This window comes from Myotis yumanensis, unplaced genomic scaffold (assembly GCF_028538775.1).
Source record: "Myotis yumanensis isolate MYYU_CA2020_CCGP unplaced genomic scaffold, mMyoYum1.0.hap1 SCAF_4, whole genome shotgun sequence".
Taxonomy (NCBI): domain Eukaryota; kingdom Metazoa; phylum Chordata; class Mammalia; order Chiroptera; family Vespertilionidae; genus Myotis; species Myotis yumanensis.
The window spans coordinates 19,172,284-19,185,883 of NW_027223755.1; the positions used below are offsets into that span (position 1 = coordinate 19,172,284).

The 13,600-nt window shown below is 33.3% G+C and overlaps 1 protein-coding gene across 3 annotated transcripts in view; it reads right to left on the reverse strand.

The window, feature by feature from the left end:
* Positions 1–1,040: 1,040 nt before the first annotated feature.
* The window catches only part of CDH12 (cadherin 12), a 718,639-nt gene continuing 706,079 nt past the window's right edge, over positions 1,041–13,600 (reverse strand). For all 3 annotated transcript variants that reach the window (XM_070411429.1, XM_070411431.1, XM_070411430.1), the window contains 4 exons: positions 9,775–9,896; positions 6,662–6,779; positions 5,603–5,854; positions 1,041–2,433 (listed from right to left, as the gene is read on the reverse strand). In XM_070411429.1, the coding sequence (XP_070267530.1) occupies positions 1,934–2,433; positions 5,603–5,854; positions 6,662–6,779; positions 9,775–9,896 (992 nt within the window). In that variant the 3' untranslated portion in view covers positions 1,041–1,933. The remainder of the gene's footprint in view (positions 2,434–5,602; positions 5,855–6,661; positions 6,780–9,774; positions 9,897–13,600) is intronic.

Genomic DNA, 13,600 nt, shown 5'->3' on the forward strand with positions numbered 1-13,600 from the left:
TATTATAGTGCAAATTATTAGGCTACATGAGTATTCTAATGCAGTTCCCAGGGGTGAGACAAAGGTAATGAGGTGGTGAGGGGATGAAAATGAGGTCAACAATTATTCCTAATAGAGACAAGAAGGCAAGTATTAGACACCAAAAAAAAAGGGATGGGAAATGCAGATTCAAATGGCCAAATTGCCACGACATAATTATTAGTTATATATTTTGAAGTAAGTACTTAGTAAAGAATAGGACTGAATATAAGCTGCCTGGATTATCTACTTTTCTATTTGTTTTCCCCGTGTGTGAATTTTTATTTTCACAACCTTACAAATATAAATATATTCATAAATATTTCATAAATATAGCTAGATATGATGCATAGATCAGGATGGATCTATAAAATTTTTTTCCTATATATAGTTTCAATGCTTCTGTAGTCACTGGTATACTTTAAATATTAAGAAAAAATACTCTTACTTGATAGTTATCTGGTTTGTTAAGTACATTTTTAGCTAGTGCACATAGATCATTTGAAAATAGTGTATGCGTATAGTTTGTCTGAATGCTTTAAAATTTAATATTTCTTAGAAATCTGTATCAAATTAAACAGTAAAAGTTCTTTACAAAATAGTTGTAGGAATAATTTATATTGAAATTATTGCAGATCATGGTGTAACGAAGCAATTCGGAGCCTCAATATAATAACATTCTCACAAAGTTGAAATCCATGTTAATAAAATAAGTAAATAAACTGTCCGGCTTTTTGCTTGTGTTTATTTTAGGAGTCAGTTATTGGTTTGAGTTTTCTGAAGTCCCTGATATTTTTTGTTTAGTGTTGTATAATAAATACTTTTTAGGAATGCTATAATTCCATCCTGTATTATTTGATATGTATTTTATTTTATTTAGTCACCACATAATCCCTAGCTTATAAGAAATTCTGAGAAGCTATATAATTAATTTATTTTTCATGTTTAAATTAATGGTGCTTCCCCCCCCAAAAAAATTTTTTTTCATAAAAACACAACTTAAAGTTTTATCTATGAATGAAGACTTCAATGGTCACTTGTTAAAACCAACCTTCCACACACCACCAGCACAGTATTAAAACAAAACCAATGTTTATTTTAATGTGGAGTTTTAGCCCTGAGGCCTCTCTTTAGAAAGAGGGATTTTTTAAAATTTCATTTCTTAAAAGTTTATTTTTTTTGATAAAAAGTAACATTTTAATGAATAGCTTAATATGAAGTAATGGTAAGATCAAACATTGCTTTTAAAATTCAGAACTTACATATTGAATTTAACATTACATATATTTCAATTTTCTGAAAGGGTGGGGAAAACAAATGTGTTTCGGCATACAGTTTTAAAAATTTTTGAATTCTAAGAAGATGGAGTTCGGAAGTATGTTGTTTTTTTCTCAAAAGGAATTAGAAGTCAGCATGTTGCTATTGCTCCTTGGCATATGAAGACGCTGTCTTTGTTTTATGTCCTCTGTGTCTCTGAGTCCTGTGATGTCATCACAGCGGAGTGTACTGTACACCACTTTAAATGATAAGAGTTTCAATAGGCACTTTAGTGGAATTAAGAAAAATCTAACACTCTTCCACCGTGATGCCACCTAGCTATCTTCATTCTAGGTTGTCATGTCAGTAAATTGTGTTTAATAGGCCTGAGCTCGTCTCAGTGTGTTTCCAAAGCAGCAAAACCAAACCAAGCAAGTACATATAATAGGATTTATCTTGTGTTGGCAGAATAAACCAAAATTGACAATATGATAAATATAGCAACTTGCTAGAAACCAGATACTCAAAGACATCTTGTCCTATAAAGCTGTGGTGTGTGTGTGTGTGTGTGCGTGTGTGTGTGTCTGTGTGTGTGTGTGTGTGTGAGTGATTTCTTTTTTCTTAAATTTCTCCTGTTGATATAGTCTTTGCTTCTCCCCTAAGTGACTTTATCAGGATTATAACTCTCTTCTTCGCCAAACATGTCTGCCAAGACTTTGAAGCGGGGGCCCCAGTCTGTCAGATAGTCATAGTCCTGGTCAGCTTCCGAGGTGAGAGAGTCTATGGAGCTGAGGGAGTCTGCGACTGATCCGGTTCCCTCGTAGGCATATGTTGCCAACGAATCATATGGTGGGGCGGTTGGGTCCACATCATTTTCCTGTAGCCTTTGATGAATGAAATCCCTTATGTCTGTGTTATCTTCCACTGCGGGTCTCTGCCGAGGTAAACAGAGGGAGTCTGGCTTTATGTCCCTGCGGATTTTGTTATCTTCAATCACTTTTGGGTTTCTCAGAGCACCAATGTCGAAAGCCTGGGTGTCCTCCTCCCCACCTCCTTCGTCGTCATAATGGATAACGTTGTCTCTGATGTCTTCTTTAGAGGTCATCACGGTGTCTTTCTTCTTCTGCCTTCTCAGAGCGACATACAGCACCACTATGACTAGAAGACAAAACATTGAAAGTTGAGAATATGTCAGTTCATCGCCTCATAAAAATAAAATTGATCAGGGCTGACTGATTTTATTTAATAACATACTGTCACTGAAATCAATAAGAATCAGATCCATGCTTATGTTTTTTCATTATCTAAACTCAACCTAATTTTAAAACTATAACTAACAAGAAATCATAGCCACATTATTCACAGACTCAAACAATTATGGCCTTGCTACAACAAATATAACATGCATTATATTTAAATATTTGACTGTCTGGTAAAAAGTGTTTTACAAAGTTACAAAAAGAAGAATGTTATTGCCCAGTCAGAGTGGCTCAGTAGTTGAGCATCGACCTATGAATCAGGAGACCATGGTTCAATTCCTGGTCAGGGCACATGCCCCAATTTCAGGCTCTATCCCCAGTGGGGGGCATGCAGGAAGCAGCCTATTGATTATTCCATTTCATCATTGATCCTCTCTGAACTCAATAAAAAATATATTTAAAAAAGAAAAGCATTGTTTTTGTAAATATACAGAGAGCTGTATAGCATTGATATTATGAAATGTGAATATTATAGCTCATCAACAATAATTAGGTATTACTCATACCTAGATTTCCCAATTATGTTAACTTTTTTAATGAAATAAACATAAATCTTCCTGTGATAATAATTTTTAAAAGCAATAAATAAGCAAGAGATAAAGAGAAGAATATACAATGTAAAGGCCTTATTTTATAAGCTATTTATCTAAGAGCTCTAATTATTTAAATTCTGTGTCCTACTATATTGAGATGTTTTCCAAGCCAAATGCCTGGTATCCATATTACCTTCATGAAGCATGATCATACTTTGAAGTAGTTAACTAATATACTTTCATTATTGAATATCTCTTTGTCTCTATGTTGACTCATCACCATCATTAAATCATATATCTCTTCTAGAGTAAATAGGCACAGATTCAAACCATGAAGTCAGCACTCAACTTCACTTGTCACATATCCCCTCTTCTCCGTAATGATGGTAATAGTTGAAAGACAAAATGTGTTTGATCTACCACAGCAAAGCCTGGAAGATTCTTGTCATAGGATGATGAAAGTCCATTTATTCCCTCTTCCTCCAAAATTAGAGTTTGATGAATTGAAAAGACGGGGGAGCGATAGGTAGAGCTCTTGCAGAATAGGCTCCTCCCAGAGTTTAGGCAACTTTCAGAACTAAAGGGAGTCTTTATTGTTTGTTCACCTGGGGAGTACATGAGAGGCTGCAACCTCACAGAGAAGCCTGGCATATAAAATAGCTTTAGCATTGCCACGATCGAGAGGGAGACTAGATAGATGTGCCTGAAGACCACCTAAAAGGTATCCAAGCACCGCAAGATTCTTATGCTTCCCCTTACCTAGGAAGGATATGAAAATGGTTAAGAATAAGCTGGAAGATTTCAAGGAGCCTGACATTAGTTAAGAAGGTCAAACAATGGATGGACTTTTAAGTAGAGCCCATGGCAAGATTAAGAGTGCCAACATATATTGCTGTCTACCAGCAAAGTAACAAATCTAGACCTGTGCAGGTGCACTGGGGACATGAATAAGTGATGGACAGCAATACATAAGGTTGACCTGAGCAAGAATAACTGCTACACTGTAACAGCAGCCGTGGCCAAAAGCAAGCATCCAGAAGATGTCACGTCATGCTAGGTTGATATGCAAAACTCTATAATTCAAAGAGCTTTTAGATAAAAGAAGAGTGTGAGAGAGGACTGGTTGATTTGAAGTGAAACACCTAATTGATCATGTTCTATTTCAGATGTGAGAACATTATTTTGAATCTTCCCTTTTAGGTTTCTGTCATCAGCACAAACAGATGCCAGACATAATTTACCATAAATTATAATGATATGAAAATACTTTGTTCTACACACCAGGGTACTTGTGTGGAATTAATATTTACATCATGTAAATTGGACTAGAACTTTGCCCTCCAAGCCAAGTGAGATTATGACCCAGAAACTGTTCTTCACAAATTATTGTGTAATGCCTTACTCTATCCTTTACCTCCCACTGTGTTTTTTATTTTGTTTTCAATCCTAGGAATAAAGGGAGGTGTCTACATTTGTCAGGATTTTGTGTGGTTAAATAATAAACATTCATATATAAACTGATTCCACAGTGTCCACTGTGTATCTGTTGCAATTTGAATTTAAAATAATGACTAAAATAACCCCAGAAAATCTCTCTTCACTTTTTGTAATTCCCTGGCAATAAATTAATTTGGGAAATGGAGTCAGCTGAAGAGTTGATGGAAGACGGAAATCCCTAACTAGGTTTGTGTTTATTCTCCCAGAGATGTTACAGAATACATTTACTTTGATCCCTTTCATCTGGCGTACTGCTAGATATTTCAGTGTGGTCTCTTCTGTTCCACTGGAAATGGCTAGAATTTTGATGTGAAGATATTTGAGAAAAGATGAATAAAAATCACTTCTGGCTGGCTGTTTGAACAGAAAAAAAAAATAAATTAGAGGTTCCCTTAGTTTATCTCTATTTATTTCTTCCCCTTCCTCTTTTCTTTACTAGTATTTATTAAACTAATGTTTGAGAACTATTATTCATCTGGTGTATTTTTAATGGCTATACAGTATCTTAGGGAGTAATAATCACTAGGATGTAAAATAAGTGGAGAAGCCAGTACAGTAAATAGGATATTTGTTACAGAAAATTTCATTGCGGCAAGTTCCACAAACTGTTATTGTTTGGAAATCCTCTAAGGCTTGAACACACTTTTGTATTTTTGATTATGTTATTTATTTATGCCCGATGCTATACATCCAAAATAGAAAATTAACTTTCCTAAAAATATAATTCAATATAAATAGATAATCTTCCTTCTAATCCAATATAGCATCTCAGTGAAGAAACATTGATTTACATTGTAATTTGAGGATATACAGGAGAGAGAGAGGCAGAGGGAGAGAGAGCAAGGGAGAAGAAGAAGAAGAAGAAGAAGAAGAAGAAGAAGAAGAAGAAGGAGGAGGAGGAGGAGGAGGAGGAGGAGGAGGAGGAGGAGGAGGAGGAGGAGGAGAAATGAGGGGAAGGGGGAGGAAGGGGCAGGGGAGGGGAGGGAGAGAGGGAGAGGGAGGAGGGAAAAAAGAGAAACGGTTAATATTGAAACCCACCTAAGAGTATAACAATGCACAGCAGGATTGCAATCAAAGCCCCAGTGCTGAGTCCTACAGGTAGAAAAATTGCTTCCACATTACAAGACAGGATGGTACCATCAGAGTCACATCTACAAACTCGAATAGTCATTGTGCTAGTGCTGCTCTGGACAGGATAGCTGCTGTCTTCTATCACAACAGGGAGGAAATATAGCTCTTGTTGCCTCCGGCTGTATCCATTTCTTCTGGCTTCAATTCCAGCTGTGTTGTCTACAAAACATGACATTTATGAAAAGATGGTTACTATGAGCTTCACCTCAAAGTGGATGTCTGCTAAACAGTAAGAGGCTCTTCCTAAATTAATAAAATACATCATATTTTAATTCTTTTATCATGAAAGATGCCAAAAATTAATAAAAGTAATTCTTGGGGGAAAAAGAAAAATTATTCTTCTCTGGTAAAAGAATTACATTTGCTATTTAGAAGGAATATAGTATGGTGTACAAAAAAAAGGAGATGTGTTTACCTATTTATTATGACATCAAAATCTCATAGAGAAAAAATGCTTCTGTGAATATTTTCTCACATGATAGCAGGACAAATTATTACAAGTATGAATCTGCAAAAGAATCTTACCTTACAACCTATTATTTAAAAACACAACAAATATCAAATTGCTATTTCAGATTAACACTTGATTTTCCCCCAACAAATTATGTCTATATATAAACTTTAAAATTTAAATGTTAGAGTTAACATCTAAAGGAAAATAAAGTGTGTTAATATCATTAAGATTCATAAAATTTTTTAAATACCACCATGAATTACAATAATCACCATTTTAATTACAAAAAATATTTTATTTTTCATAAAATCAATAATAGCAATGTTTACTTGAAATAGTCCAAGACAATAGAATTCTAAATATTTCATGTACTGCTACCTGGAATTTTGTATTTCTCACATTGGATTTCCATATTTTATGTATTGAAGTGCTTTTAGGAAATGTATTGATGTTCTTCTTGGTGTCCTTTTATAAAGTTCCATGTTACAGGTACATTTTTATGTGGTACTTACTTCTGAAGTCACGGACTGTAAAATTTGGTTTGATGGCAGCTTCAGGTGATACTCTAAAGGAGAATTGCTGCCCAGCAGGGGAAAGATCTCGGTCAGCAGCGCTGACTAACTGAATGATCTGAAACAAAGTGGAGATGAAACTTGAAGTCAGTCGTCAGTTTCAAAGGGAATTTTACATTCCAGGCTGAAAAGTTTATTTAATGAGGCAAGCAAGTAGACAGAATTGACACATTGAGGATTCATATCAGTAAATCAATTATTTACAAATAATTTTAATGTATAAATATGTAAACATTGATAGCGTATGGGTTCACTCCAAATCAATATCTGCATAACTCAAAAGCTTAATAGCATTGTACTCACCAGTAGGCAAAATAAAATTAAAATGTACTTACTTGCATTTTAAATTAGATGAAATAAGTGCTTTTGAACCAAAGTATGAAAATGCTTACTGGAACAAAATCTGTGAGTATTTAAAAACCCTGACATTAGCAAAATTTCAGCATAGTTATTTTGTGAGAATGAGTTTTACTTCATAAATAAATAAAATGATGAGAGAGATAAAAGGATGCACATTTGTTTCTGTTGTTATGTTTGCTGTCTCTCAATGGGTAAAAGTACATTTTTTTCAGGGTTTTTTAAGAAGAAAGCAGTTTTCATCCAGTTTCAAAGATTTTCCCTAAATTGTCCCCATTGGGTTTTATTGTAGTTAAAATTCTGATACTTCATTAAAATGCCTTTAAGAATTTGGAGATTAAAAATTACTTCTGAGAGCCCAACTATGAAATTGATAATTCACTTCATAAATAAGCATCTCAGAATGGTTTTGAGGCATTCAGTTATTAATATATCCAATGGCTTTGCATCAGAATAAATTTCAGGAACTTTGTGTGAGAAGGTGAGAGCCTTATGCTGGCTTAGTTATCATGTTCCTTGACTTCATCTGAATCCAAAGAAAGACCTTAGATTTAGAATGCCATATCTTGGTCCCAGTGGGCGAAGCATGCATCGTATCTTCTCAGATTGATGCTCTTAAACATGTGATTTAATCTACTTTTTGTTTTAATTTCATACTTAAAATCCAATTTTATGACTCTGATCAACCTTCTGATGCAGATGTGTGTGCATACATACACAGAGACACACAGACACACATCTGAGACTTGGAGTGTCTGGTGCAGTATCAGTATCATCCTCTAATGAGAATTCCAGTTTTTTGGTTCAGTGCGAATCAGTTGCAGGATTATCATAAGTGAGACTTTAATTATTCAACACCAAAGGTCAGATCATGGAATGTGGTAATTTAGCCAAAGAACCACCCTATAGGCCCTGTAAAACTTTAACTTCACACAAATCCATATGCTCAGATCTAGATCTCATCCATAAAATCTAACGTATCGGAGCACTAATGACTGTTTTTCAAGTTTTGTTTTATTTTCTTTTAACTACTTACAAGTAGCATAATTATTTACTAAATTAAAGGTATGTAACGTTAATGCATATCAAGAACATAACTTTTGAATTAAAAAAAAAAGTCATTCAACCACCAAAGAGACATGACAATTGGGGCATAACTGTCACTTACTTGGAATAATTGCCCTAAGGAAAATAACTCCCAGATAAATCTTTGCTGATCCTATATATAAAAATTTACTGGTATACACAGCCTCATCTCTTTCTCTTTTCTATTTCTTATTTTGATACAGACATACATACATACATACATATTCAATTATAATTCAGAAAAGATAAATGGTTCCTATGCATAGCTCCTAGGTGAAGGGCAGAATGGCTGAGGTCAAAGCAGAAGGTGCTCATGTACTACACTCTCCGCAAACTCAAGAGGCATTTCAGGGTTATGCTTTGTACATAAATGTATCCCCATAGGGCACACAAGCCCAACAGAGATATTAGCAAAAGATCCTCCAAGGATACATGTATTTCTCACCAATTTGTCAAGATATTAAAAAAAGGAAGTTATCTCTAGTAACTGCCACTACTCCCAAATTTTTAAACCCTTTAATCTACTAGGTAAACATAGAAGCCTTAAGTAGAGTTCTATTTCCAAAAGGCTTTCATTTAGTGCATTGCAAGTTTCCGATTGATATGAAATAATTAATGTGCCTAATTACTTACAAATAAAGGATTGACTTTTGGGGATGGGGAGGAGGGATCTGAAAAGTAGAAAATGACTAAGTTAAAGTAAACTTCTTATAACTCCCCAAATAACTAAATCAGGTTGTGTATTTGTATAAACATTTATGCAGCACCTACTATTTCAGACAATAAAACAAGCATTGGGCTCATCCTATGTAAATTGTGGGTACATTTAAGGTGTTTATCACTTGGGAAAATGTGACTAAACTAGTCATGCTGAAATAAAACTAATAGTTTTCCCTCAATTATCAAAAGAGGATTAGAGCAGCAGCATCCACTACATGTTTCTGTATTTTCCCTCACCAAAATGACAGCTACTCACACCACATACTGCTATTACACACTTGAACTAGGGCAAGCATAAGTCAGAACATGGATTTTTTTTAAATTTAATAGCCCTATGGTAATGGACATCATAGATTTAAAACTATGAGGCAAATGTCCTATACAGCATAGAAGACAGTCAAAATGAAATAAATACTATAAAAAAAGAAATAAATACTATAGATTAAAGAATGCCCTTATCTAAAAATACATTCTTTTTAAATATTAAGATTTTTTCAAGTAAAAATTAAAACTTCATATTTTCTTAAAGGAGTAGTTACACTACTTAAAGGTGTTTTAAATATAGAACAAACTAAAGGATATCAACATATTTTTTCTTTTGGAACCTAGGTGCACAGATTGGTTTAGTCATAATTTTTTTGCATGAAATACACTTATTTGTTTATGCCTGATAACCATTATTTTATTTTACTCATTCATTCACTCATTCATTCATTTATAATAAGGTAGAAAAAAAACCTGGAGGCCCACGATCACCAACATAAATCCGAAGACTTTGACAGAAACTTTCATTACTGTGTGTGTACATATTCATGTATAGTCTTACAACCTAAAGCACATGCATGGAATAGGCCTTTATACACTCTTAATTAACAATATTGATAAGATACCTGTCCTGGTTTGGCATTTTCACAAACAGATGTTTCATATGGCACAGCTATTTCTGGTGGAAATTCATTGACATCTAGGACATTAATCAATATGCTGACTTTGCTGGTTAATAATGTGTTACCTATTAAAATATAAAAAGAGAAAAGATAATTTAAAAATCTGGTCAGTTATTGCTTATACTGAAAATAGCATATTTTTTTAAATTCAACCTTTATTTGGAATCCCAGTGACCCACTAAGGTGTTGTACTGAGTATAAATAAGAAAGAGATGAGTAAATGAGGTACCAATGTTTCATTCTCAGAGAACTAGCAGTGCACTACACCAGTGTTTAATCCTGAAACTCACCACCAAAGTAAGGCCAACCTTTTAGCTGTTAGTTTATCATGAGAGTCACCATCCTACCAGGGTTAGTTCATAGAACCAATCACCAATAGTAATATTTTCCACTGAATAAAACAAACATTTTTTATGTTGTGTCCATATAATTAAAACATTATTGGTTAGAATCACTTACATATTTAAATAACTCTCTCAAAAAGATTCCTCCTGGAAAGAATGATGATAAATTACAAAGAGAATGAAAGAGAGATGGCTTTTTACAAATAAAAATTAAACAGATGTAAGGATGTAGAAGTAAATTACTTGCTGACATCCTGTTTAATACGACTCAGTTGGTTAGAGTGCTGTGCCATGCACAGAAGGGTCAGGGGTTGGATTCCCTGTCAGGGCACATAGCCAGGCTGTGGGTTCAGTCCCTGCTGGGGTGTGTTTGGGAGGCAATCAATCGATGTTTCTCTGTCTCTCTATCCCTCTCCCTTCCTCTCTCTCTAGAATCAATGAAAAACATACCATACAGTGAGGATTTCCCTCGTACCTTTCTGTGTGAAAGTATAATGTCTTGCTTATTTTCCATATTAACATTACAACATGCTATTCTTATTGCTAGTTTACCTTGTTTGATGCCCATCTGATGAATATTTTTTTCTTTGTGAACCTTATGCACTGAACACAAATATGTAGCAATAAATAAGTAAATAAATAAATAAGTAGTAAAATGTCACTGGTGCTTTCATATTCATTATAAGTATAAATTTGTTGAAAAAAATAAATGTTATGATATAAATATTTTCACTTAAGGTGTAACATTATTTATTTCACACAAGTACAAAGCCAATCAATTTATTTATTAATTATGAACATATCCATTTGTTGCAGAGTATGACATCCTGGGCATAAGGGACATATATGATGATGTCCTTAATATTAAGAACTTCATACCTGAGAAGATCGCTAAGTTTTTTGAGATCATCTATTTTACAAGTGAATAAAATAAAATATAGTGCATGATGTCAATAAATTTTCCATGTAAAAATGTTGCCTAGTTTTGCATTCAATTTTTGGTATGTGATGTTTAAGATGAATTTTCTGTATATACCCTTTTATTTAAATCCAAATTTCAACCTTCAGGTAAAAAGCTCATCATGTAGTTTAATTTCCTAAGAAAATTGGATACTAATTAAGAAAAAGAAAAATAAGAGTAGCATTGCCGTTGTGTATGTGATTTTGATGGAGCAATTATACTGATTTAAAGTACTGTTGCAGTTTAATTAGGGTAGTATACCATAAGCAGTTGAGTAAGTCTAAAATAAAATATAAGGTATTACAACATAAATTTGAATTCCATTATATTTACACAGCATATAATAGTGAAGAAAAATGGTATCATTTCTAAATTAAGTTTATGATTATACTGGTGTTAATGATTATTATTTCCATGTAAATGATACATTGCAAGGCTTTATGAAATGGTATGAACTTTTACCATTATATAAATTATATAAATGAAGTGATTCTCTCTTCAAAGTGTTACTCTTACAAGTACTACTGAAATGTTGCCAATACTGTACTAGTATAAATCAAACTTCCCTTTCTTTGAAAATACAAAATAGTTTCATATAGTTACTTCGGGGGGCGGGGGAGGAAATTATAGAACAGTAGATAAAAAACCTAGACTCACATGTAAAGTAAGGTATCTATGAAAAGAAAGAGAGAGCAATTATTTGAGCAATAGAAGGGAAAAAATAACTTCAATCTAGAATTAAAATTAATGGTTATATTAAGTTCTCAAAAGTCATCTGCACTCTAAGAGTAACTATTTATATGACTGATTCCACTGTTTTGCTCCCTAGTCAATGTCTTTTGCAACCTCCACCTGGAAGTTATATGAGAGCACATTTAAATCTGAAGTCTCTATAATTCAACATAATTTGCAGTTATAGTTTATTAAAATTCTTTATTTTATTTAACTTCTGACTACTTCTAAACTTTACTATTCTCAATAATAGACTTCAGTCTTAGTTTTCCATAACCCAAAACAAATTGTGCTTTGCATGTAATATGATATTGTATGAAAGTTTATAAAAACAAATGTATAAATTAATGTTGAGCCTGAAATATAGTAAGCCTAAAGTTTGATTTTTCTGTACATATGAAAATCATATCACTTGCATTATGTTGAATTAAAAAGAATTTATAAAAAAAATAGATTTATATGCCAAATAGACTTAAAAATTAATTAACTAACAATGTAATCACAACTCATATTGATATTTATACGTAGAAAATTTCCTCCAAATATAGTATTCCCTAAGTCAATTCACTGATTTTTGACCCATTTCACAATAACTGGAAATAATCCATTATCATCCAGATAATTAAATGACTAAGAAAAGAATTATCTTTGGTATCATGTTTATTTTACAATTATATAAAACATGTTCTAGGGTTCTAATGTAGTTATTCTTAGTTATTTTCCCTAATTATATGTATTATAGTAATAGCAAAATAAAATAGAAATATTTTCATGTTGAAAATTTCTGATAATTTGAATGAAGTGAATTTTTGGAGCTTCTGTCTCTTTAAAAAGTCTCAAGATTAGCATAATAAAAACAGCAAAGTAGCAATGCATAAAAGAATTACTAGAACTCTAATAAAATTATTTGGATCCCCAACTATAGCAACACTGATTAATGACTGCTTTTTAATTAATTGGAAGTTGTTCAATCATTGTACCATTTCATTTCACCTGAGAGTTTTTATAGAAGATACAGGGACCAACATATGCTAGTTCAATCTGCAATAAGGTATATTTATACAATTTTGTTCTTCTTGGCAGGGCAAGTATGGGCTATTTATTTCTCAGTCATTCAGTATGATGATAGTTTTCTGCTCAGCTGGCTAGTTCAATCAATGAAAATAGCCTTATGCATAAGAATATGAATAACGTTTACTTTTAAACTCTGTGAATTCAAGCAAAATAAAGCCCAGAATAAGCTATTCTTTTTCTTTTTCTTTTTTTAAATCCTCACCTGAGGATGACTTCTAGAGAGAGTAGAAAGGGGGCAGGAGGGGGAGAGAAGGAGAAACATCAACGTGAGAGAGACACATTGATTGGTTGCCTTCTGCATGGCCTTGACCAGGGGTGGGGAACCTGCAACTGAGGTACATGCCCTTGACCTAGAGGCTGTGGGCCAACATGCTAACAACTGAGAAAAACTGGCCAGGGCCACAGTAAGCTCTTCTTATTGCAGAATATTTAATTAATGCAGAGTATGTGTTTAGCCTCTTTATTTTTCACACAGAAATATAGTGTTTACACCAGCAGACTTATCAAGGGTTCTAAAATCCATCCACACAGTAGTCTTTAAATAAATACTAAACTAGACCAGGGATAGATAGAGATTTTAGAAATGTTAGCTTACTCCTATATTCTTTATAGATAGATGATAGATAAATAGATAGATAGATAGATAGATAGATTGATT